This window comes from Mustela putorius, unplaced genomic scaffold (genome assembly GCF_011764305.1).
Source record: "Mustela putorius furo isolate JIRA1106 unplaced genomic scaffold, ASM1176430v1.1 tig00537291_pilon_pilon_pilon, whole genome shotgun sequence".
NCBI classification, from domain to species: domain Eukaryota; kingdom Metazoa; phylum Chordata; class Mammalia; order Carnivora; family Mustelidae; genus Mustela; species Mustela putorius.
Window position 1 is genome coordinate 464,632 of NW_025422429.1, and position 23,179 is coordinate 487,810.

At 48.5% G+C, this 23,179-nt stretch overlaps 2 protein-coding genes across 2 annotated transcripts; both read right to left on the bottom strand.

The window, feature by feature from the left end:
• Positions 1–1,831: 1,831 nt before the first annotated feature.
• LOC101675223 (interferon-induced protein with tetratricopeptide repeats 1B) lies at positions 1,832–22,522 on the bottom strand. The gene is made up of 2 exons (XM_004780757.3): positions 22,403–22,522; positions 1,832–4,474 (listed from the first exon to the last, which is right to left on the bottom strand). The coding sequence occupies exons 1-2, from the start codon at positions 22,429–22,431 to the stop codon at positions 3,055–3,057; spliced, it is 1,449 nt and encodes a 482-aa protein (XP_004780814.1). The 5' UTR covers positions 22,432–22,522; the 3' UTR covers positions 1,832–3,054.
• IFIT3 (interferon induced protein with tetratricopeptide repeats 3) lies at positions 9,519–22,537 on the bottom strand. Its single transcript, XM_004780756.3, has 2 exons — positions 22,403–22,537; positions 9,519–11,446 (listed from the first exon to the last, which is right to left on the bottom strand). Exons 1-2 carry the CDS (start codon positions 22,429–22,431, stop codon positions 9,997–9,999), a joined length of 1,479 nt encoding a protein of 492 aa, XP_004780813.1. The 5' UTR covers positions 22,432–22,537; the 3' UTR covers positions 9,519–9,996.
• Between the last annotated feature and the right edge of the window lie 642 nt (positions 22,538–23,179).

Consider the following 23,179-nt stretch of genomic DNA (forward strand, 5'->3'; position numbering starts at 1 on the left):
CAACACCGTGGTGCCCTCAGAAAGTTCTTCGTGGTGGGGAGAACTGTAAGAAGAGTCTGGGGAAACACATCACCTCCCTGAATGCCGCCAAGCTGGGGCAGACACCTAGGAAGTTTGTGTGTACCCCACCGTCACGTGGAGTTGGCCTGGCAGAAGCAAGACCCCAGCACTGCAGTGGCTGGGAGAACTGGTGCCCAGTGACAAACAGGGCCTTCCCCGGGGGATCACCCCTGGCCGTCCTGGGGTGCTTGGAAGATAGGCCTGTCTCTGGGAATTCAGATGAGCAGAAAGGGGCCCACACCCTTGCCAAAGGACATAATCTCCTGCACTGGGGAGAAGCTGCATGAGAGGGAATCTGGCGTCACTGAGTAGGACACTTTTGAGCAAACCAAGGCCACCATAGCTAATGCCAAGAACTGGAGCAAGGTTGTCCAGGCCTATGAGCCCATGTGGGCTACGGGTACTGGCCAGACTGCCACAGGAAGTACACGGAATGCTCCAGGGCTGGCTTACGTCTCACGTGGCCAATGCCATGGCTCGGAGTGTCGCATTTATCTCTGGAGGTCCCGGGACAGGAGCAAGCTACAAGGAGCTGGCAAGCCAGCCGGCTGTGGGCGGCTTCCTCAAGCCCAAACGGGGGGACAGCATCCATGACAAACTGCACCCCATCTGCTTCCCCACTCTTCCTGCTCGGCCAGAGACAGCGTAGCTCAGAGACCCTCTTACTGTGCACCCCACTGCCCCCCAAAACTGCACATGCTTCTGGATGGTTCACCTGCCCCCTCTCGTGGCCTAATCCAAACCGTACCCCCCTTCTTTATCTTTACCCCTTGCCCTGTAATAGTTGGGACCGGCCTCTCCTTTCTCCGCGTGCTGTCATGGTTAGCATGACACAGGGGACCAAGGTGGTTTCTCCTTGGTTGAAAGGGGAGAGGTGGGTCCCCTCAGTCCTCAATCAGAGCAGGAGAGAGAAGCCATCCTCTTCTCCCATCTGGCGCCATGAGGCCGAGGGCTGAGAGCCAGGGGTGCGGCTCTGTCCCGGGGTGCCGACGCCTGTGTGTGGTGTGTATCTGCAAAGTTCCACGCGTGGGGAAGAGAAACACCCGGCGTTTCAAACAAATCACTTGGGTTCTTTTCTCTCCATGCACTTTTATCCTCTAGCCTGTGTATGCTTCGGTTCCCGTGCCTCATTTTGGTGTCCCTTTTAGAGAGGGCCTTTTTAAACCTTTCTATCCTAATGGTTTTGTTTTGAGCATCAGCAGACAGAGAAAAGCTGAGAGAACTTTACAGCAAACACCAATACACTCAGCACCTAGATTCTATGGTAATATTTGACTGTATTTGCTCAATTCCATATGTTTTCACCCATCAGGTCTTTGTCTATTAGTTTATCTTTCTTTTTGTTGTGTGGGAAAGCAGTCAGTACCATTAGCTGATAAAACACGTCAGTGTGCATACCGTGATGACTTCAATCCCATCTTGTTTACAAGAAAAAGAAAGTATTTCTGCTCTAGTAGTTTTTGGCAGGTTAAATATAATAAAACAAAGTTGAAAAGGATGATAATGACGTGTTGTCTGTTCCGTGGATGTCCCCTAAGTGACCACCCCCAACACCAGTCAGTTCCCGCTCTCAGGAAAAAAACCAGCCTTACAGTTCCGTGGCCTGTAGAATATTTAAAAAAGATTCTCGGTAGTGTTTGTATTCCCAAGGCTTCTCCCACGTCTGACCTTCTACTGCTCTAGAGGTTGCTTCTGTGTTTTTCAACTTCCACCCAAATAGAGGATATACGTCTTTTTAAAAAAATCTCATCCATAAAATGCACTCAAGGACTTTGTTAGCTTATCAACAGGTTTATTTTACTGAATGTTTTGGGAGAGAATGTTCTGGTTAAGAAACAGGAGATTATATCCTGCCCCACACAGCAGTTAAAACCTTCATGTATTTGTCACGTTTAGCTGGTGACTCGGAAATAGGCTTTTCCCTAATTTGTCTTTCCTGCAGTACACTTTAGTTTTTCGTAGATGTGAGGTCATGTCCAGCTGCATGTCTGGAGCACAGAGATCCTCTGTGACTGCCGGTGGCTGGACAACCGTATACAGCAGGGTTTGAGTTTCTTCTGAGGTTAGAGACTTGGCCTCCTGAGCACGGGGTCTTGGCTGCAGGAGGGCCCTGGGAAAAGGGCCCTATGGGCCGGAACATGGCAGTGACCCCCCTGCAGTCCTTTCTCCTTTTTTCTTTTTCATCTTTGCTCTTTCGCTTTGCCTTCAGATCTGGTAGGTCAGCACCCCTGGCCACGATGAAAAAGAAATCCTTTCTGTTTTTGTTTTCTGTTTTCTATGCTTTTTAACTTCTGAGTGGATGGTCGAATATCTTCCAGATACAGAATGCATACATGCACCAATATGCAGGAGTGTGCCTGTGTGAGCTCTGGAGTCAGCGTGTGTGGAGAGAGATGCGTGAGGCATGTGCACAGGAGCAGCCTCTGCCCTTGGTTCAGGATCACAGTCTCCGGGAATTCACGCCTTGAGTGTGTGAACCAAGCCACGGGAGGGTCTTTAGACGGATGCATGGGTGTCCTGTGTGTGCGTGTCTGCAGATACACGGGAGTGCGCACGCAGGTACACCGGCATGTGACCAGTGTGCAGGCCGAGGAGGGACTGAAATCTTCCCTGTTTAAGACTCCTCTGTGCAGGAGACCAGGCAGACTGAGGATGGAAGCCGCCCGTTCCAAATGCAAAGCCAGAAGGAAAAGGGCTCTTGTTGGTCTAGCAGGTCACAGGTGCCCCAAGCAGCATTCATCAGCCTTGGCCAATGAGTACAGGGGTGGGTTACAGAAGAACGGATGCTCCTTTCAAAGGCACATGGACGGAAGGGGAAAGAAGGGGGAGAGGGGGTTAGGGAGGAAGAAAGAAGGGAGTCAGCAGGCAGCTGAGTCTGTGTTCTATCAACTGTTCTGTATTTCAGGATGTTCTAGGTTTCTGAAAGAGGCGATCGGCAAAAATGTTTGTTCTATTTCCTATGAACACATTAAACGGGTAACGGTGACCTCCAGTTCAACTGGCAGCGTTGAGGTCGGCGGCCAGCCTGAGAGCCTTCTCGTAACACTGCAGGGCTTCGCTCACTTCCCCTTTCAATTTGTGGATGAATCCAAGGATGCTCAAACTTTCCACCACACGGACATCCTGACGAACACATCTCTTTGCCAGCTTCTCTAAGGCAGTGAGAATCTTTTCGCTGGTGTAGGAAGCTGTTTTGATTTTGAGACCTTTTAAATAATGGGTGATTGCGTTATCTATAGATCTCTTGTGAAACTCTTGGAAATGGCCGTAGTGGTAATGAATCACTTGCTGTAATTGATCGTTGGTGTTCGCCCTGCACAGCACTTTCTGAAAAGCGTCCTCCGCCTCTGCGTATAGGCCTATTTCTGCATACAGATCAGCCAGGTCGATGTAAGCCAACTCAAATGTGGGCTTTATCGCCAAAGCCTTTTGAATTTCACCTATAGCCAAGTGAACCAACCTGCGGACATTTTCTCTGTCCTGTCCCCTGGGCTGCCAGTTGGCAGCTCTCTTGATTGCGATCACCTGTGCTCTGTAGCAAAGCCCTACCTGGTGATGCAGGAAGGCAGAGGACGGGGTGGCCCGCAGAGCCATTTTTAGGAGCCAAAGAGCTTTATCCAGACAGCCTTTTCTTCGGTAAAACTTGGCTGCGTACCGCGAGACGTAGGTCTGTGAGGATGTGTTGCCAAGTGCTTCTTCTATGTACTTTTCTCCTTCGGCTTCTTGGCCTACGTCCTGGAGCTTCAGGGCAAGGAGAGCCTTAACATACGCATCTTCTGGGTTTAGCCTGATGGCCTTTCTTAGGGCCTGCAGACAAAATGCCTCGCTAACCTGTGTTGCTTTGTTAAAGCTGTCTAGGCGGTAGGTGGAGATCGCATACCCAGTGCTGAATTCAGGGTTCTCTGGGTCCACTGCCAGAGCCTTCTCAAAGCAGGCCTTGGCCCGTTCATAGTTCTTCCCTCCGCATTTCAGCAAGGCCCACCCCTCCTCGCAGTCCATCTGGGGACACCGCACTCTGTAGCGGGAGGAAGCCCCGAGCTTCTTGCAGACGTCCTCCACCTTGTCCAGGTAAGCCTGGGCTTCCTGCGGCCTGCCCATGCGGTGATGCAGCCAGGCGTAGTTGCCCCACGTGACCAGGCTTCTCACCTCTGACTGGGCAGCCTGTTCCTGCCGGATCAAGGCTTCGGCTTCCCGCAGGCTCCCCAGGGCTTCCTGGTTCTGGCCCTTGAGGTGTTTCACGTAGGCCAGCAGGTTGTGGATCCCCGCGTTGTATCTGGTGTCCAGGAAATCAATCTCATCCAAGATCCTGTTTTCTAAATCGGGCAGCTCGGTGGCTTCCACTAGCAACTCCCACGTGAAGTGACATCTCAGCTGAACCAGGCTCTCTTCAAGGAGATTCCCTTCGGATTTGTCACTGAAAACATAGAGGACAATTATTTGCAACTTTAGGAGCGCTCAGTGTAATGGAAACGAAGCCATCACTTTGACTGGTCAAATACCACCCCCACTGTTCTTTCCTTCCCAGTATCTGTTGCCTCTCTGGCTTCTGTATTCATTGACATGAAAACCTGAGGAAATGCTAATTCCTTCATGGTGCCAGCAGGTAGGGTATGTGTTCTCTAGAAGCAACTTGAAAGAGGTTAACTCTGCTAATATCAACATCATTTTAGCCCCACCCTCAACACTACAAAACCCTTCTGTCCCTCTGCCCCATCTCAACATTGCGATACATCCCTAAGGCTATCTGAAGAGAAGTGGAGACAGCGCCCCCTTGTGTTGGGCCATTTTTGGACCCTGCTGGAGGGCCTTCATATTTTTGTCTGCATTCAGACATGTTTGTGGAGTGGCCTGGTCGTCGTGATCTGTCCTGGCGTCAGGGTTCCCAGTCTAGTGTTGAGGTCATGCGAAGGTGCTGTGGAAGGACTCGGGTTCCTGCTGTGGGTCGCTGTCCAGCAGCACCAGGGCCTGGCTGATGGTGTGGGGTGGCTCCCAGAGGTGGGGGCTCTCTCTTCTTTCTCTTCAAGGAACTTCTACATTGTGGCTTCAGCACACAGAGGGGTGTCCTGACATTTCTTAAGTTGAAGGTTATATAGACAAGAAGGATTACCCAGAAAAAGAATATCGGACAGGAAATGTGTCTATTTCATGCATTCCAGTATAAAGGGGTTTTTTTGTTGTTGGTTTTTTTTTGTTTTTTTGTTTGTTTGTTTTTTAGGAAAAGTGTATACTTCAGAAGGAACATAGTATAAGATCTCTCTCTGGATGAGTTTAAGACATCTTTCTATCTCTCATCCAGGGAGGGACTTGGGCAATTTGCAGTAGACCACATCTGCCCATTCCTAGTTCCTGGAACAATGTAGGCCCTCTTAACATCTTATAAGCACAGGAAATGGTTTCGATCTATGTGTTTCTTCCAAACTCAGCACGTCTCAAGACTGCCCATATAAAGAGAATCCCAGTCCCACTCCCTAAGTATGCTCTGATGATAGAAGTAGCAGTAAAGCTCTTTTAGCAAAATGGGAGCATGGAAATGGAGAATGGGAGTACCCAGGGGGCAGAAGGAAGGGAACCAGAGCCAAGAAGGCCCACAGTGGAAGCAGATGTTCACTTAAAGGGAAGAGTGGCTTTCAGCCAAACAATGCTTTATGTGGAGGGGGATATCTGAGTTTGCTCAGGTATGATCTCAGGACCCCATGTCATGTCCGGCTCCGTGCTCAGCAGGGAATCTGCTTGTCCCTCTGCCCCCACCCGAGGCTTGTGCATGCTCTCTCTCAAATAAACAAACCCTCAAGAAAAATGAAGAGAGAGGAAAAATCCATTGACATATATAATTCAAACTATTATTTCTCTTGTTCACCTGGCTCTGATCGGTTGGATTCATGGGCCCAGCCACTGAAAGTGGGTTCGAAGGAGAAAGAATTTGCTCGCCTGCACTATATAAGCTCACTTCCAGCCACCCCTTTGAGTGACATATCCCTGAGCTCCCCCAGGTGTACTGGCGGATGTCCCAGTTAATAAACAGCTGTTTTTCTCTTGCCAGTCTTTCTCTTGTCAGCCTAATTGGTAGGATGATAGGCCAGGAGTGTAGGGGAAAAAGATTTCCTCTCCTCCCTTACACTGTCATAAAACTCAATTCCAACACCATGCTGAGCACGAGAGTCTTTTTAGCATATTGGCAAACCTGAGGGGGGTCGTGGTCGTGGGTCCCCTCACTCCATGCTTGAAGGACCCTCACTCACCAGAACATGGTGAGACTACTGTTTGGGAAAAGGAAGGACGAAGGGGTAGGTACCCGTGGTACCTGGTGGCTGTGCAGTCATTGGAGGCAGACACCAAGGGGAGGGGCTGCAGGAAAGAGCTGACACATCAGGCCTAGACTACGATCCTTAGAAAGGCCCTCCTGCGAGGTTTGCCCTTGGGTGGCATCTGGCAACTTGGATTTTTGGAATGTTCCCACCATTCCCTAACTGGTTAGTTTGGCTTACCATGCCCAAATTGTTCATGCGCAAAATGTGGTTAATGCTGACACCTACTTTCCACCTGGGAGCTGGAATTTTGATATGTGCTAATAAGCAGAGGGTGCTCCTGTGATGGGTCCCCAGTAAAACCCTTAGGCACTGAGGCTCCAACTAGCTTGAGAGGTGTGGTCACATTCAATGCTGGAGGGATTAAGCACATCCTATAAGACTCTACTGGGACAGAACTCTGGGGAATTTGTGCCTGAGTTTCTCTTGCCTTCACTGCCATGTTCTCTTTCCCTGTGCTGAGTTTGTTTTTGTTGTAATAAGTCTAATGCACGAGCAGGATTGTACGTTGAGTCCTGTGAGTCCTTCTACTGAATCACCAGACCCAGAGGTGTGTCTTGGGGACTCCTGATGCCAACTTCCTAGTATTCTCATTGGAAAACACAATGTAGCAGCCTATTAGAGAATGGTAATTCCATCCAGCGGAGCAAAGGACAGGGAAGACAGGCCAAGAATTGCTGAGTGTGAGTCTCTCTCCACCTTTCCCAATTTCCTATGAGAATGAACCAAAAATGAACCACAGAGAAAAATCCTAGAGGCCAAGGCTAGTATTTCCTGAGAGCTGAAGAGATCTTTGGAGTCCAGGCCTGACTTTGACAAAATGGGGCTCCCCATGTCAGCTGCTGGTGTTCTAGAGGGGCTGTTCCAGCCCGGCACGGACATAATTCTAAATTTCTCTGCATGTAGCTTGAGGAGCATTACCACTGTCGGGTCCTGTGAATTGGCCGGATCAGGATGAATTTAAAAACCCGAGACTAGATTGCAAAACACGGTGAGAAGGAGGAGGAAGATGGAGAGCCAGAACACTCAGGAATCACACACGGGAGTCAATGTAAGGATGGGGAGTTTGGATTAAGCAGAGAACATGACAGGCAAAGAGTGTAGTAGAAATCTACAAATCGGGGCTCTGAGCTTCCCTTGTAGCAGAGCCTGAAACCTCTCAGCTTGTGCCAGCAGAATCAGGACATAGCATCTCAGAATGCACAGAAATACACGGGAGCAGAGTGCTTTGGTTTCATACAGTTACAGGCTCAAGTGCCAGTCAGACCTCTCCCTAGCTGTGCGGCCTCGGGCAAGTTAGCCAACCTTTCTGAGCTTCCTACCTTCCACAGCGCCTTTCCACACCAGATTTAGATGCTAGCAACGGGCTGAGCACAGATCCTGGAAAGTAGTTCAGAGGCCAGCACGTCAACCCGCACTTGTTTCATTGTTACTATTTTATAGTTTAGGACACTTACTATTTTCTCTTCCCAGCACCCTCCTCTAGGATTCAGGGAAGTCGTTGTGGAAGATGTGATCCCTGAGCTGATGATAATGGCAGTGTCATAGTTCTCAGTGGAGACAACATGTTCCTATATTCTTAAAAATTTTTTTGAGAGCCTTGTTCATTCCAGGCACTATGGGGCTGGGGACCAGCATACAGTTGTGAGCAGAGGACTTAGAGTCTCTGCCTCCCCGGAGCTGGTAAGCTTGAGGGGAGGAGCCCATGGTTTCCCCTGGGGAGACTGACACGCCCCACCCCTGCGCTCCTCCAATTGTCTCTTTCGTGGACAGCCCAGGAATCTGCTGGGACATGCTGTGTGGTCACCAGTCGAGCCTGCCCCACAGCCTCGGTGGCAAAATGGTTTGGGTCTCGGAGCTCAAAATCCCCACTGGGTTCCTAGCTGGGTGAGGTTGGGTATGGCCCCAGGTAGTAAGGAAGAGAGGGTGTCAGTGGAAACCAACAGTTTATGTTACTCCCTCTGGGTCTCCAGGGGTAGAGTTGTGCGGGGTCAGGCTCACACACCAGAAAGAGTGGACTGGGGGTGTTCCCTCAGACAATGGAGAGGCATCTTTTCAATAAAGTTGTCCAGCAGCAAAATACATCACAGTTTACATGTGTAGGTCGGGACCAGTCAATAGAAATTCCAGGAGCCTCAACACTGTCTAGAAGGTGGATGGGACTCAGAGCATAGAAGGACAGCCTGGGTGGAAACCCCTGCTGGGGAAACCACGTTGAGGATGTGTGTTTGCATATGGCGGGCCACTCCACACCACACTGCCCCCCAGTGGTAGCGGTAGCCAGTCCCCACCTTGTCCCTGACCCCATGCTTTTCCACACTCTCAATGTTGGTTTCCATGGCAATAGTCTGTATTTGGGCCCAGCCACTCCTCTGGAACTGGACACAAGAGGCAGTGCTACTCCAGGCCAAGGCTGGCCAGGAGTCAACAGTTCAGTGCTGGGCACCCAGCTGCACCCCCAGCTTTGCGGGAACCAGCAGACAATTCAGGGCTGGGGGGGGGGCACCTCACTGAAGTCTGCTGCTCTTATAGCCAATGTAGCTTATGAAACGCCTTCCCAGAATTCCCCTTCTGCATGAGGAAAGAGTCAAGTTTCTGACCCTCCACTCACAAAGAAGATGGGAATGCCAGGCCCTCTGTCTTGTCTGGGTACTGGCATAGCCAACAGTCTTCCTCTGCACACAGGTAATCAGATGAGACCACAAGGAAAGCGTACGAATGCGGGCCTTGGAGTGGGTGAGAAGAGCCGGATGGTTGCTGCATGGAAGATGACACTATGGGCTTCCCAGCTGGGATGTGACTATTTGAATATTTTCATTCACTCAGGAGGGTGAAGATCTTTGGCCTCCTCCAGCCTCGTACTAGTGCCTCTTACACACAGTCAGGGAGGCCACTGCCCACGTATTTCTGGGTGAAGAACCACCCTGTTCAGTAGCAGCAGCTGCTGACTGGGCCCTGGGCTCAGCACCTGGCCTGGAACAGGCTCAAGGGCAGGCCAGCTCCTCCTCAGACCTACCCCGGGCATGCTGAAAATAGTACAGTACGACTGTATCATTTATCCACTGTTCCTAGGTACTGTCCTGAAGAGAAACTTGGGAAAGGAGTATCACCCTTAGTCACACATGCAAACCACACACTTACTTCAATCCTGAGTTGAAATTTAAAAAAAAAAATTTTATTATAACATCACTATCAAGAACACATATTTACTGGAGTATTGCGATCGAGAATGTATATAAACACAGGGCTAAAGCCAAGAGGAAGACAAGGAATATTCTAGGGTTAGTCCAAAGGTGGTCTTTCAGGGGCTCCGGAAGGTGAGATGGCAGTGGGCCAGAGGCCAGGAGAGCCATTGGCAGGCAGCAGCCCGCGGTGAGCCTCGGTGAGGAGGTCAGAGCAGGGAGAGCTGATGAGCAGAGCACGAACTGAGAAACAGCCAGCCCCACGCAGGCCCGAAGCCCTGTGTCCATAGGTCATTTCACTGTTAGGCCCACAGGCTAGAGGAGTGTGTGTGGCTGAGATGGAAATGGGAAGCAGATACGAGGAAGCAACCCTACAAATATACCCTAAAGCCATCCCAGGGCGTCCCGGGTTCCCTGTCTGTGCTCCTGGGCCTCCGCTGCGTTTCAGCTCAGGCTTTCAGGAGCTCTGGGAGTGGGGTTGTGCCCGAGGCCTCACCGCCTTCTTCAAGCTCAGCCAGCGGCAGGAAAAAGCTGCTTATACCTGTGGGGCTGCTCCTTAACAGGTAGCCCAGCTCCTTCTCATAACATTCGGCTGCCTGCAGCAGCTCTCCATTCAGCTTGTGGATTAATCCTTGGAGATACCAAGAATTCGGTGCATTTTTCAGAGGCTGATTTCCAGCCAAGTTCTGTGGTGAGTATTTTGTCTTTCCTTCCTCCGATGATTTTGCACTTGTGGGCAAACCCTCAAAATCATGTTGGGTAGCAGTGTCTTCAGACTTCGCATGATTCCCCTGAAAGTTGTGATAGTGCTGGGGGGGTTGTTGCCTCCAGGTGCCGGGGAGCTCCTTACTGCAGGCTAGCTGATGGTAGTCTTCTGTTTCCAGGAGCTCATCAGAATATGCATACAGCGGATCTACTCCCTTCTCAATAGCTTTAATCACATAGTCAATAGCACACTTCTTTAGTTCTCCAATCTTCTCTCCATTCCTACTAGCTTCGGATTCTCCTGTATTCTGAATTTGTTTGACCTTTGCCCTATAGCAGCACGCAATCTGGTGACAGAGGTAACCATTGTTTGGAATGGATTTCGATGCCTTTAGAAACAGTTCGATAGCTTTGTCTAGATCACCTTTTTTTTGATAAAACGTGGCTGCACTGCGAAGGACATCTGCTTGGCAAGGCATGTCCTCCAGGGTCAGGGCCTCCAGGACCAACCGCTCGCCCTCAGCTTCTTCATTCATCTTCTGCAACTTCAAAGCCAAGAGCACCTTGATGTACTGATTGTTGGGATTCAGCTCCAGGGCCTGCTTCAGAGCGTCCACGGAGCACGGCTTCTGTGGTTTATTATCCAGACAGTACGTGGCGATGGCCAGCCCTGAAGAGAATTCCGGGTTGTTGGGCTTCTCCTCCAGAGCTTTCTCAAAACACACCTTGGCCCTCTCGCTGTGCTGTGCTCCACACTTCAGCCATGTCCACCCTTCTTCGCAGTCAAGCTCAGGACACTCCACACTATATGGGTTTGAAAACTTCTCGCAGACTCGTCTCACCTTGTCCACATACATCTGCGCGTCTGCGTGTCTGCCCAGGCGGCAGGAGACCCAGGCGAAGTTGCCCCAGGTGACCAGACTTCGGGTGTCCGCTTGCTCCCCGTGCTCGCGCCGGATCAGCTCCTCCGCCCGCCGCAGGCTCTCCAGCGCCGCCTCGTGGTGACCACGCAGGTGTTTTATGTAGGCCAAGAAGTTGTACATCGTAGCTTTGCACTCAGCGTTTACCGATTCGATCTGGTGACACACTCTATCTTCTAGATCGCCTAAGACACCATCTTCCTTAGGTAAGTTCCACGTGAAATGGCATTTCAGCTGTGCAAGGTTTTTCTCCAGAGCATCCTTATTGACCTCACTGTGGAGAAAATAAACACGGTCACTGGGACACGCACCTGCGAGGCACGGCACCTGGGACGCGGTGACAGCTTGTGTCAGCTCGGCAGGCTGTGAGGTGCCCGACCTCTCGTTAAACGATAGGTCTGGGTGTGTGTGACGGTGTCCCCAGGAGAGATGAGCCGCTGACTGGGTGGGCAGGGAAAGCAGACCACCCTCCCCCGGTGTGGACGGGCCTCCTGCGTCTGCTGAGGGCCCCAGTCGAACCCAGAGGCAGAGGAAGTGTGAATTCTGTCTGTCTGTCTGTCTGTCTGTCTGTGTGAGCTGGACACTGGCCTTCTCCTCTCCCTGGACTGGAGCTTATGTCGTCGGCATTCCTGGTTCTCAGGTGTTCAGACTCGGACCGGAGCCTCTGGCTTTATCCCTCCAGGTCTCAGGCCTTTGGACTCTGACTGGAATCATGCTCCTGCTCTCTCCCGGGTCTGTAGCTTGTGGCCCGTGGACCGTAGTTATGAGCCTCAGCTTCCATAGCATGTGAGTCAATTTCTGATCATAAATCTGTCTCTTTTCCATTTTGTGTGTGTGTATATATATTATACATTATATAGTATATATACATTTTATATATAGTATACAATGTATATGTACTATATACACACATACATATTTTTTAAAGCAGCAGTAGGTGAGGATCTTTATCTTAAGCTTGATTTTACTGGAGAGTAGGAAAAAAAGTAGGTAAAAATAAGTATGCTTAGAAGTTATTGTAGAATGCTAAAAAAGAGGGTTAAAATTCTCAGTGAGGGAAACAAAAAACTATGTCCAATTGTATAAAGGCTCCTCCCTTGCAAGAAATGGGAATAAAGCCGTGAAGATGCAGTTTGGTTCTGCTGTTGACAAATATACAAGGTGACAGAAAAACCAGTTGAGGTCAAATGCTGTGAGTTCACTATTTGTACCTGCCTACTTTCAATCTGATCAAAGTTGACGGCTCCGGGGCAAGGCTGAGCTGGTGGCAGGACAGCCAAGTGTTCTCCATCCCGGAGTCCATCCTGTCTTAACCTTCAAGTAGAACCTGAACTAAAAGCCCTTAGTGAAGCCTGAGCTCTGGAGTGGGCTGACTGAATTTCCTCTATTATGGTGCTCAGAGTTGTCTACTTCTCGGTGAGCGAACACAGGGAAGAACCTGGAACAACTCCCTTTAGCAAATGCCTGCTACATGCCTGCAGCCTTGGTGGGTGGGGCCTGGCATCACCCAGCAACTTCTATGTATGTATATGTATATCCTACCAGTTCTGTTTCTCTGGTGAGCCCTGTGTACTCCACACCCTACATTTTTCTAGACAGAAGAGGAGGTACCCTCCCTCTTGCTTCCTGGCTTCATCTCCTCTAGCTGTGGTCTATACAAGAATCCATGGAGCAGGTGCCTCCACCCTGTGGGCAGACATGGATGAGAGGACAGGAGCTGGGATCTCTTGTTCTGCTCCACTAGAAGTCAGGCTGAGTCCTCGCATTCTGGGCAATGTTGATTCAGCCATCCTATGACCCTTTACAGGGCTATGCCTTTGCATCACTTGGTTAGTTTAAAAGGATGCTAAGAGCAATCAAGGTTAGATATCCTGGCCCTCTTTGGCCTACGATCTCCCACACTGGTTTGAAGGAGCCACGTAAAGAATCGAAAGCCCAGGGGTGTTTGCTACCATGCTGTGCGACCAAATCTTTCCCTTCAGCTGCTCCAACTTTTCCCTGTATCACACACACAGATCCCCCGGAGGCTCGGGGTCAGTCTCACTGAGACAAAATCCTTGACACAGGCCAGATCCCCAGACAGAACCAATGTATTTTGAGAAACAAACAAAACTGTTTGTTTGGAAGATACCAAGGGAGATCATTTGCCTTATTCAGTTCAATAAGTTATGGAGTTCTCAAAGCGTGTTCTCATGTCGATATTTGCCTGGGGGCTTAGGTGGGTGTTTTACTGAGTTTGTGTTCCTTCTTTCTACCAGTAGATTCCATGAGCTCAGAAAGAACTTCCAGAAATCATGAAACCCAGTTATTGTCCATAGTTTCAGATTCCACGGAGTAGCACAGTATCAGAAAAAGGTTATGAGCCAAATAGAGTTGCCAACTCACTGGGGGGAAAACGTAACCCCAAAGACACCAACCACCTATGCTTACCAATACTGTATTAAAACAAAGAGGAAGAAAAGAAGCATTTTTATCTTTACTGAAGAAGGAAGAAAGATAAAATCAGAATCAAGGGAAGTCCTTTAGTCAAAATACAATTTTACTCAGTGAGGAGCTGCTGACTTTATTTGCAGTTTCCCATGTGGACCAGCACCAGCCCACACGCATGGCTGCGAGTGCTCTGTTCTAGCTGCTTCTGTCTCTCCAGTAAGTCCTAGCTGAGCCATTGCTGACCCGATGTGGTTGCAGCCAAAATGCTTTATAGTGAGAGACGCAGAGGTGAGGGAATCGAGCCAAGCCCAGGGAAGAGGGGGAGGCTGCTGTCTCTCTAGACAGCCTTTCAGGTGTGGGCCTCTGTTCTTGGCAATCTTTTCCATTCCTTGGGTCCCTGGCTAGAGCCCCGCAATGCCAATGTCTTTTTGTCTCCATTGTAGGGTTTTCCAATCTGGCTTCATCTGGTGATTCTAGCTGCCCTGTGTGAAGGACTACAGATCATAACTCAGGGTAGCAATTATTAGAAAATAAATATTAAGGGCAAGTTACAAAGATGCTCACTGAGCACATATATTTATAACTGTTATGCGATCAAGGAATTGATAAAGTGATAAAGGTATTTCCGTGTTTGGACATTGGTTACCTGTGCTGATTGCCCAGTTAGGACATTTAGAGAGAGGAAGGCAGGCAGCAATTTCAGATCAGTACAATGTATCCATAGATATAGGTGCCGGGAAATAATAGGTTGAACATTCTAAGGATTGGTAGAGAGTGTTCATCCAACTTCTCAGTGAGCCTAGAGAAGGGCAGGAGACTTTGGAGGTCTTTGCCGCAACAAAACCAGGAGCCACTTTGCCAGTTGGATCACACTCTTTCCTTCTTTCTTTCTTTCTTTTTTTTTTTCCCCCTGTGGAGGTGATATAGGCTGACATATCAGTAAACCAGAGAGAGCTTATCAGACTACCTTCTTAAAAAAAGATTTTATTTATTAATTTGAGAAAGGAGATAGAGTGAGCACCAACAGGGGGAGTGGCAGAGGCAGTGGAAGACGCAGGCTCCCCGCTGAGCAGAGAGCCCGATGCCGGGCTTGATCCCAGGACCCTGAGATCATGACCTGAGCTGAAGGCAGATGCTTAACCATCTGAGCCCCCCAGGTGCCCCAACAGACTACATTTTTAAGCACTTATTGATAAAGATTCTCTCTCCAAGATGAAACATATTCCAACTCTGTCATATATAAGCTCTGGGAGATGTCATGAAGTGTAGGACAGGCAGAAAAACTCACTCTACATTCCTGACCCCAGCAGAGGACTGAGAGGATAGAACGTGTTGGCTTATCCCATCACACCACTCCTTCACAGTGCTTGAGCTGGCCATGCTAGGACATTTATGGTAACAAAGGGCAGTTTATTCAGGAAGATAGCCAACTACGTAAGTGGCTTCATAATTATAAGGTCTATTGAAAACTGGAACTAAGGTCTGTTGGTTTTTCATAAACCTTCCTCTGTAGGTTTCCAAGTTGATTAGATATTTGATACCTGATATCCCCCTGAAGTAAAATTTGGAGCAAAGTATATGGGACTGGGAGTCCTGGTATCTTGACAAGAAGAAACATAAAACTTAGAGCTGGCATCCAGGAGATCTGCCTTAAAACACTGATGTCTTGGTAGGTAAATTGCTTCCAAATGTAGTATAATGATTAAAATACAAAGGTTTTAGAAAATAACTATAACTACCATAATTTGTTAATGTAAAGACAAGGTAAAAAAGATATAAACTGGGGCACCTGGGTGGCTCAGTGGGTTAAGCCGCTGCCTTCGGCTCAGGTCATGATCTCGGGGTCTTGGGATCGAGTCCCGCATCGGGCTCTCTGCTCAGCGGGGAGCCCGCTTCCCTCTCTCTCTCTCTGCCTGCCTCTCCATCTACTTGTGATTTCTCTCTGTCAAATAAATAAATAAAATTAAAAAAAAAAAAAGATATAAACTGTGACATCGGAAAGATAAAATGTGGGGGGAGGGCGGAGTAGAAAGGACTCCTTCAAACTTAAGTTACATCCTTAAAATAATCTGTTGAAAATATAAGATGTTTTATTTAAGCCTCATGGTTACATCAAAGAAAAAACCTGTAGTAAATACACCATGAGGTAGAGAGAAAAGGACACAAGGCTACCACTACTACAGGGAAGCATTAAATCATAGAGGGAGAGAGCACGGGACTAAAAAGGGAGCAAAGGGATTATAAAACAGGCAGAAGACCATGAACAAAGTGGCCATAGGAAGCCTATAGCCGTCCAAAACTGCTTCACATACAAACGAACTAAATTCTCCAATAGAAAGACATAGAAGGGCTGAATGGATGTAAGAACACGTGCTGCCTCCAGCTTCAAGGACACACATGGACTGAAGTGGGCGGATGCACAAATGCTCCAGGCAAGCCGACAGGAACAGGGGTGGCTCTACTCACACCAGACTAAAGAGACTTCGAGTCAAAGAGGGAAACAAAGTCACGATGTAATGACAAAACAGTCGATCGGAGAATGGGATGGAATAGTTAAATGTTTATGCACCCAACACATGAGCCCTGAACTATGTGAAGCAAATACTGGTAGACCTGAAGGGGACAGACAGCAGTACGGCAGCAGGGAGGGACTTCTGTGCCCTTTGTCAACAGTGGAGAGATCGTCCAGAAAGAAAATGAAGGAGGAGACATCGGACTTAAACAACACTTTAGATCAGACGAACTCAGATGTTTACAGAACATTCCGGCCAACAGCAGCCAAATACACCATCCTCTGAAGTGCACATGGGACATTCTCTAGGATAGATCATATGTTAGTCCACAAAGCAAATCTTAAAACTTAAGAAGACTGAAGTCATATCAGGCATCTTATCTTTTTTTTCCCTAAGATTTATTTATTTATTTTAGAGAAAGAGAGAGCATGTATGGGGAAGGGCAGAGGGACAGGGAGAGAGAGAATCTCGAGCAGACTTCCCACTGAGCACAGAGCCCAATGCAGGGCTCGATCCCACAACCCTGAGATCATGAGCTGAGCCAAAACCAAGGGTCAGATGCTCAAACGACTGAGCCACTCATACGCCCCTACTTATTGCTTTTTTAAAAACCAATACCCAGGGGCACTTGGGTTACTCAGTGGGTTAAGCCTCTGCTTTCGGCTCAGGTCATGATCTCAGGGTCCTGGGATCGAGCCCTACATCTGGCTCTTTGCTCTGCAGGGAGCCTGCTTCCCCCTCCATCCTCTGCCTGCCTCTGCCTACTTGTGATTTGTCTCTCTCTGCAAATAAATAAAATCTTAAAAACAAAACAAAACAAAAACCAATACCCATTTGTCAGCCTTTCTCACTTAGCAGTTTAGCTCATATGTGTTTTAGAAAGTGGCTCTAAATGTTCCTTATATGTTTATGTGTGCAATTTGTGAAATTACTGAGCAATAATTAAATCTGGATATTTAAAGGGGAAAACAAAGCAATTGGGTAGGATGACTGCTGCAGAAACTTGATAAAGAAAACGTCTAAGTTCACGTGAAACAAGGGTAGTTGAATGCCCTCCCTCCTGCCCTTCATATACTAGAAACTGTGGGGAGGGGGCAGGCCCTGTGGCCCAGGAAGAGACTCCTCACAGCCTCCAGCTGCAGCCGTGAGGTTTTGCGGAGGAAAGCAGGTGAAACCGGCAGTACTAGTCCTTAGGAAATCCCCAGATTTAACCCACTGACACCCCTTGCTTCTCTTTCCCATCTTCCTGCATGGTGACCATCTTTGGCGGGACCCACAGACCCCAGTGTAGACGCCACTTCTCTTTCCAAGGCCTAGTCAAAGCCATCACTAGAGTAGAACCTTGAAATGTTCAGAAAGAGACTCTTAACCTCATAATGATAAGAGCAGGAGTTTCCAGGGCATTTCTGAGGCAGCTTGTCACTTGGGAGGCTCTGGTTATAGTCTCGCTGACCGCGGGCAGGGACAGGCAGGTCTCATGCCCAATTAGTTGGTCAGAACAGGTACCACTTGGGGAGCCCATCACTTTGCAAAGTGAGCCAAGGAACTCTCCAGAGCCGTTCTGCTCCCCCTCTGATGTGCACAGGGACCAAATCACCCGAGGACCTTGTGCAAATGCAGATCTGAAATCGGCAGGGGTGGGGTGCTGCCTTTCTAACAACCTCCAGGGATGTCGGACTCAGACCACACTGTGAGCAGGAGTAGTGAGGCTCCAGGAAGATTTCCCTTTTTGGCAGAGATTTCCAATCACCAGGTTCTTACCTGCAAACACCCCTTCAGTGGGCAAGCCATGCTTTGTATCAACGTCCTTCCTGGGCCACCCACTCCCCACCCACTCTGGGTGTCTTGCACTTGCACATAAGTATGGTGCAAGGAGCATTTCTTGTGTAGGTGAAATACCCATGGTCCTCTTTAAATACTTTTTCCCCCCCCTCGCTCGGCTGGGATACCCGCCATCTGCTGCAGTTGGAGATACTGCACACTTTCTCCCTGCTCCTCGTCCGCAGGGGATGATGGCAGGTCAGGAAGAGGGTGCCTCAGGTAGACTCAGAACTGTTCTAGGTTCTTTGGCTAGTCTAGTAATTAAATTGACCTAAGATAGATGAACAGGGAGAAAAACTTCAATTTCATATGTGCAGGAGCCCCATAAAGTATAAAACCTAAAGGCAGGCCGCTGGGGCTCACGGCCACCTTCAGCTGAGGAGTGGACGGGGGCCTGGGATTTCAAGGCAGTGGGGAAGCATTCCCAGGAAGATGAGCACACAGCGTTGGTGACCAGCCTTTGCCCTGCTGTGCAGGCCAGTCTTTCAGATAAAAAGTTATCTCTGGGCACAGCTCCTCTGGGGGGCGGGCCTATCTGTCAGGCGTTTAAGGGAGAGGCCAGAGTTTTTCTGGAGCCTGCTGGGTCTTGATTGCCTTTGGCTCGAAGTAACCTCCAGTCCAAAGGGGCGCATTTTGGGCCGGCATTTCTCCCTCCCCTTCGACATATTTACTCAGTTCTTAAAGAGTAGATTTCCAGGGAAGGGCAACCTCGTTATGAGCCAGAGCTGTGTCATGCTCAGACTTGGGCCTCAGCACCTTTGCACAGAAGGAAGCACACTTTAGAAATAACCACAACCACCAAGACAAACCTCACGGACTCAGTCTTTTCATACAAGAGACAAAACAGGGGTCAGGACCTCCTATAACAGATGCAGGGAGGCCCCAGCCCTTTTGACAGACAGGATTTTGCCCGAAAGATCTCCCTCAGGGCTCTCGCAACAACTCCTCCCCCTGCCCACCTGCCCGGTCCAGCTCCCCTGGGAGCACTTTCCCCAGTGTCTTTAAATCAGAACCGGCCACAGACATAAGAATGCTGGAACTGTTAAGGTAGATTTATGACGGAATGGGATCAATGTGAATTTAATCCATAAGCAAACACCGAATCGGCATCATTCAGGGAAGCTGCTCGCAGGAACAAGATTTGTGAGAAATTCCCAACTTCCTCTCAGAAAAGTTGGGCAGATTTACCTCATGATGGCTATTTCTCTCAGTTCTGAAAAGCTGGGGTCTGGGCTGATTTTATTTTCTGCCCGTGGATGGTGGATCGGAAGCAAATGCTGAAGAGGCTACCTCCCTACCCCCGCATCTCCACCCCTGGGGTAGCTAGCCTTGAGGTCTGTGCTTTTGTCAAATGGGAAAGGACAATGAGCCTGATGTCATACTATCGAGGAGGTCCTCTCCAAGGAGAAGCTGAAATTGAATGTGTCAGAGCTGAGGTCACCCTCTGCTGGGAGCAGGGTTCCACACAAACTGTTTGGGGGGTTGGAAAAGGGCATTCTAGAAACAGGCCCTAGTCCCAGAGCACCTGTTGCAATCTGGGGGTGGGCTTGGGCTCAGGGATCTGCATCTGTACAAGCCTCCTGGGAATTCTGTACCTGCAGAAGCCCCTCCCTGTTCCCCATTTTGAGAAGCACTGTTCCAGAGGGATTTTGGAAAGCAGTTTCCCATGTACTTGTCAGAGAGAATGTATCAACCAACGAGTCAGGCAATCTAGAACAGAGGGAAATGACCGCAAGACACCCAGATTTCTATTCTCTCTCTGATCTGCTCTGGAATATTTCTTAAAATCATGTTACTAAGCCTCATTTCCTTACATTCAAATTATTCCTGAATGAATTTCCTTTTTCCTTCCATCCAAATTATAGGAAACCATGCCCTGGGGAGGTCCACCTTTCCTTCTCCTAAGGTGTGGCTCCGTGTGGCTTTGAGAGCTGAGTCCTTCTGGCCCTGCCCCTTCTCTCCAACAGGAGCATAATTAATAGCCTGAAGACATTCCACCCTTCCGGCCAGACGGTCAGCACTAATGACACCTACTCTCTTGGACAAGTAATTCACCCTCTGAGCCTCATTTTGCTCATCTCGAAAATGGGGCTAATAAAAAAAATCACAGTTCTTCCTTCCTCGGGATACTGGGAACATGATATGAACAAGAAAAGGACTTAACAGAGTAGCACTACCGACTGCTGACCGCCACGATCGCCGGCATATGAGTGTCCTAGTTCTAAGTGAATTTTTCGTGGGGCAGAGGAGGGCGCCCATCAGCCAGCCCCCAGGAACTAGGGGTTCCCCCCCTCCCAGCTGCTTTGGCAATTTTAAGCCCTGCTGGTGAGGAGCAGCCCCACCCGGCCCTGTCCATACAGCCTCTGGGAACTGGGTAGCTTGATGTGGGCATCAGTCCAGCAGAGTCCACAGAGCCCCCGGCCCCCCAGGCTTCCTCCAGTCAGGGGCTCTGGACACACCCAAGCACAGGCCTCTGTAAAGTCTCTTGGGCAAACTGGATAACAAGGCACTGGCCAGGGTCATGTTTTCTGATCAGCCCCACTCATAGAGACAGAAAAGCATAACCAAAGGCACTCGGCAGTGACTGTCCTTAACGCAGCCTATCCCCAAGTACAAGCATGCAGAGCCTTTTGGGGGTGGGGTGTTGCTCTTTCTTTCCTCACTCCCTGAGTGGTCACTGGGATCCTCCCTCCCCATGAGTATTTGATGGGAACAGCTTCTTTTCTCAGCTCTATCTGATGACAGAATTTAAGCATGTCTACATGCATTTAAAAAAAAAAAGTTTGGGATGCCTGGGTGGCTCAGTTGGTTGGACGACTGCCTTTGGCTCAGGTCATGATCCCGGAATCGCAGGATCGAATCCCACATCGGGCTCCCAGCTCCATGGGGAGTCTGCTTCTCCCTCTGACCTTCTCCTCGCTCATGCTCTCTCTCACTGTCTCTCTCTCTCAAATAAATAAAAATAAATAAAATCTTTAAAAAAAAAAGTTTGCTAAGACTATACTTTACATTCAATAAAATTTGAAGTGTATAGTTTGATGAATTTGGACCAATGTATACACCCAAGCAGTCACCACACTTGCTCCTTAGAGACTCAGTCCCATCCCCAAAGTTTCCCCAGTGTGCCCTCCTGACCAGGGCCACTGGCCTCCACCACCCTGGGAAGCCACTGACCTGCTTTCCATCACTAGAGATGACATCAGTACTAAAAAAGAGATTAGGTCATTATATTTTGAAGGGAGATTGCTTGCTGCTCCCCAGCTCTCACCACAGAAATGAAAACAAACCCTAAGCTTCTTGTTTTGTTTTTATATAAGATTTCTGGAAAAATGCCCATCTGTAAGAATTGTTTCTTCCACTTCCCACCTTAGACTGATCATACGTTTCAGGACAAAAGGAGTTGAGTTTGCACTACCAATTCCAGCTATACTAATATCTGCTGAAAAGAAATGCTTCCTTTTAAACGGCAAGAAGGTTTTAACCTCTTAGTCCTTTCAAAGTAAACAATCATCTGCTAAAAACATTGGGGTAGAGATGGCCCTTCTTTTCACTACATCTGTATCTTTGGGGTAAATACCCAGTAGTGCAATTGCAGGGTCATAGGGAATGTTTTAGCAGCAATGGCCATGGTTGCCAAACTGTGGAAAGAATCAAAATGCCCTTCAACAGACGAATGGATAAGGAAGATTTGGTACATATCTTCTGATATGATATGATATCTGAAAGATATCTTCTGATATCTTTCTGATGGAGGCATAATATGGAGTATTATGCCTCCATCAGAAAGGATGAATACCCAACTTTTGTATCAACATGGACGGGACTGGAAGAGATTATGCTGAGTGAAATAAGTCAAGCAGAGAGAGTCAAGTATCATATGGTTTCACTTATTTGTGGAGCATAACAAATAGTATGGTGGACATGGGGAGTTAGAGAGGAGAAGGGAGTTGGGGGAAATTGGAAGGGGAGGTGAACCATGAGAGACTATGGACTCTGAAAAACAATCTGAGGGTTTTGAAGGGGCGGGGGTGGGAGGTTGGGGAAGCCAGGTGGTGGGTATTATAGAGGGCACGGATTGCATGGAGCACTGGGTGTGGTGCAAAAACAATGAATACTGTTATGCTGAAAATAAATAAAAAATAAAAAAATAAAAAATAAAAGTAAACAATCATCAAAAGCTCATAATGAGTAATTCCCTCGAGGTCACACTTTGACTCTGTAGACTGTGCTACAGTGGGTCTAACAGTCCTGCCAAACCTTTCTGCTGGTCTGGGCTCCCAGCTAGCTAGGGGAGCATTTCGAGAAGTTCCGAGAGCCTGAGTATGTCCACCAGAAAAAAACACAGAAAGAGAAAGTGCATGTTTCATCTGTGAGCAGCCCGACCACACAGACCCTGCCTGCACCGAGAAGCTTGGTTTACAAGCTGGATGCAAGATCAAGGATGCTGACGCGTTCCTGTCACTGACCTCTTGTCTGCAACCTGCTCCTCTTCCATTCTGAAAAGCAGAGCTCCCAGCTGATTCGTTCTTCCGAAAATTTCAGCGTCTGCCTGAAGTCAATGCTGAAGGAGCTATATAAGGACTTTGGGGGTGGTGAGGGGTGGTGGCGGTAGTGAGGGGTGGTGGGGGTGGGAGGGACCTCAGCTGATGTTTTCTCCGGGCTTCTGAGCGATGACCTCAGTGACAGGGAGGGGAAATGGAAAGTGAAACTGACTGAGTGCAAGAGGAGGAAAAGAAAACTTAATGTGGAAATCTGGGCTGATTCAGTCAAAGCATGTCGTTTCGAAACATGACCCTGAAACTTACAGTTGGAGAGAATGTGAAAGCACTCCCAGGAATCTGAGCGTAAATCTAGGGCAAGTCCCAGGAAACGGCTTTTTTCTTGCAGGTGAACACTTTGTTTTATTTACCTTGTTTGAAAACAAACAAAACATTAAATACAATAAAATCATACAGGTACAAGACACAAGAAAAATGTTTTTTAAATAACTTGTTTTTCTATTGAAAATGAAAAGAAAAATTTAGTGAAAAACCTAGAATGAGGAATCACAAAATATAAATCTTATGGTGTTTGTGTGTCACCTTGACTATCCGTAGCATTGAATCCCTAGTATTGAATCATATGCCAACCAAGGTATTACTTTCAAGGCATTTTGTAAACATGACATATTCAATTGACTTTTCTCTCAAAATCAAAAACTTTTTTTTTTTTTTTTCCCTAGAGAGAGAGATTGAGCACTGGGC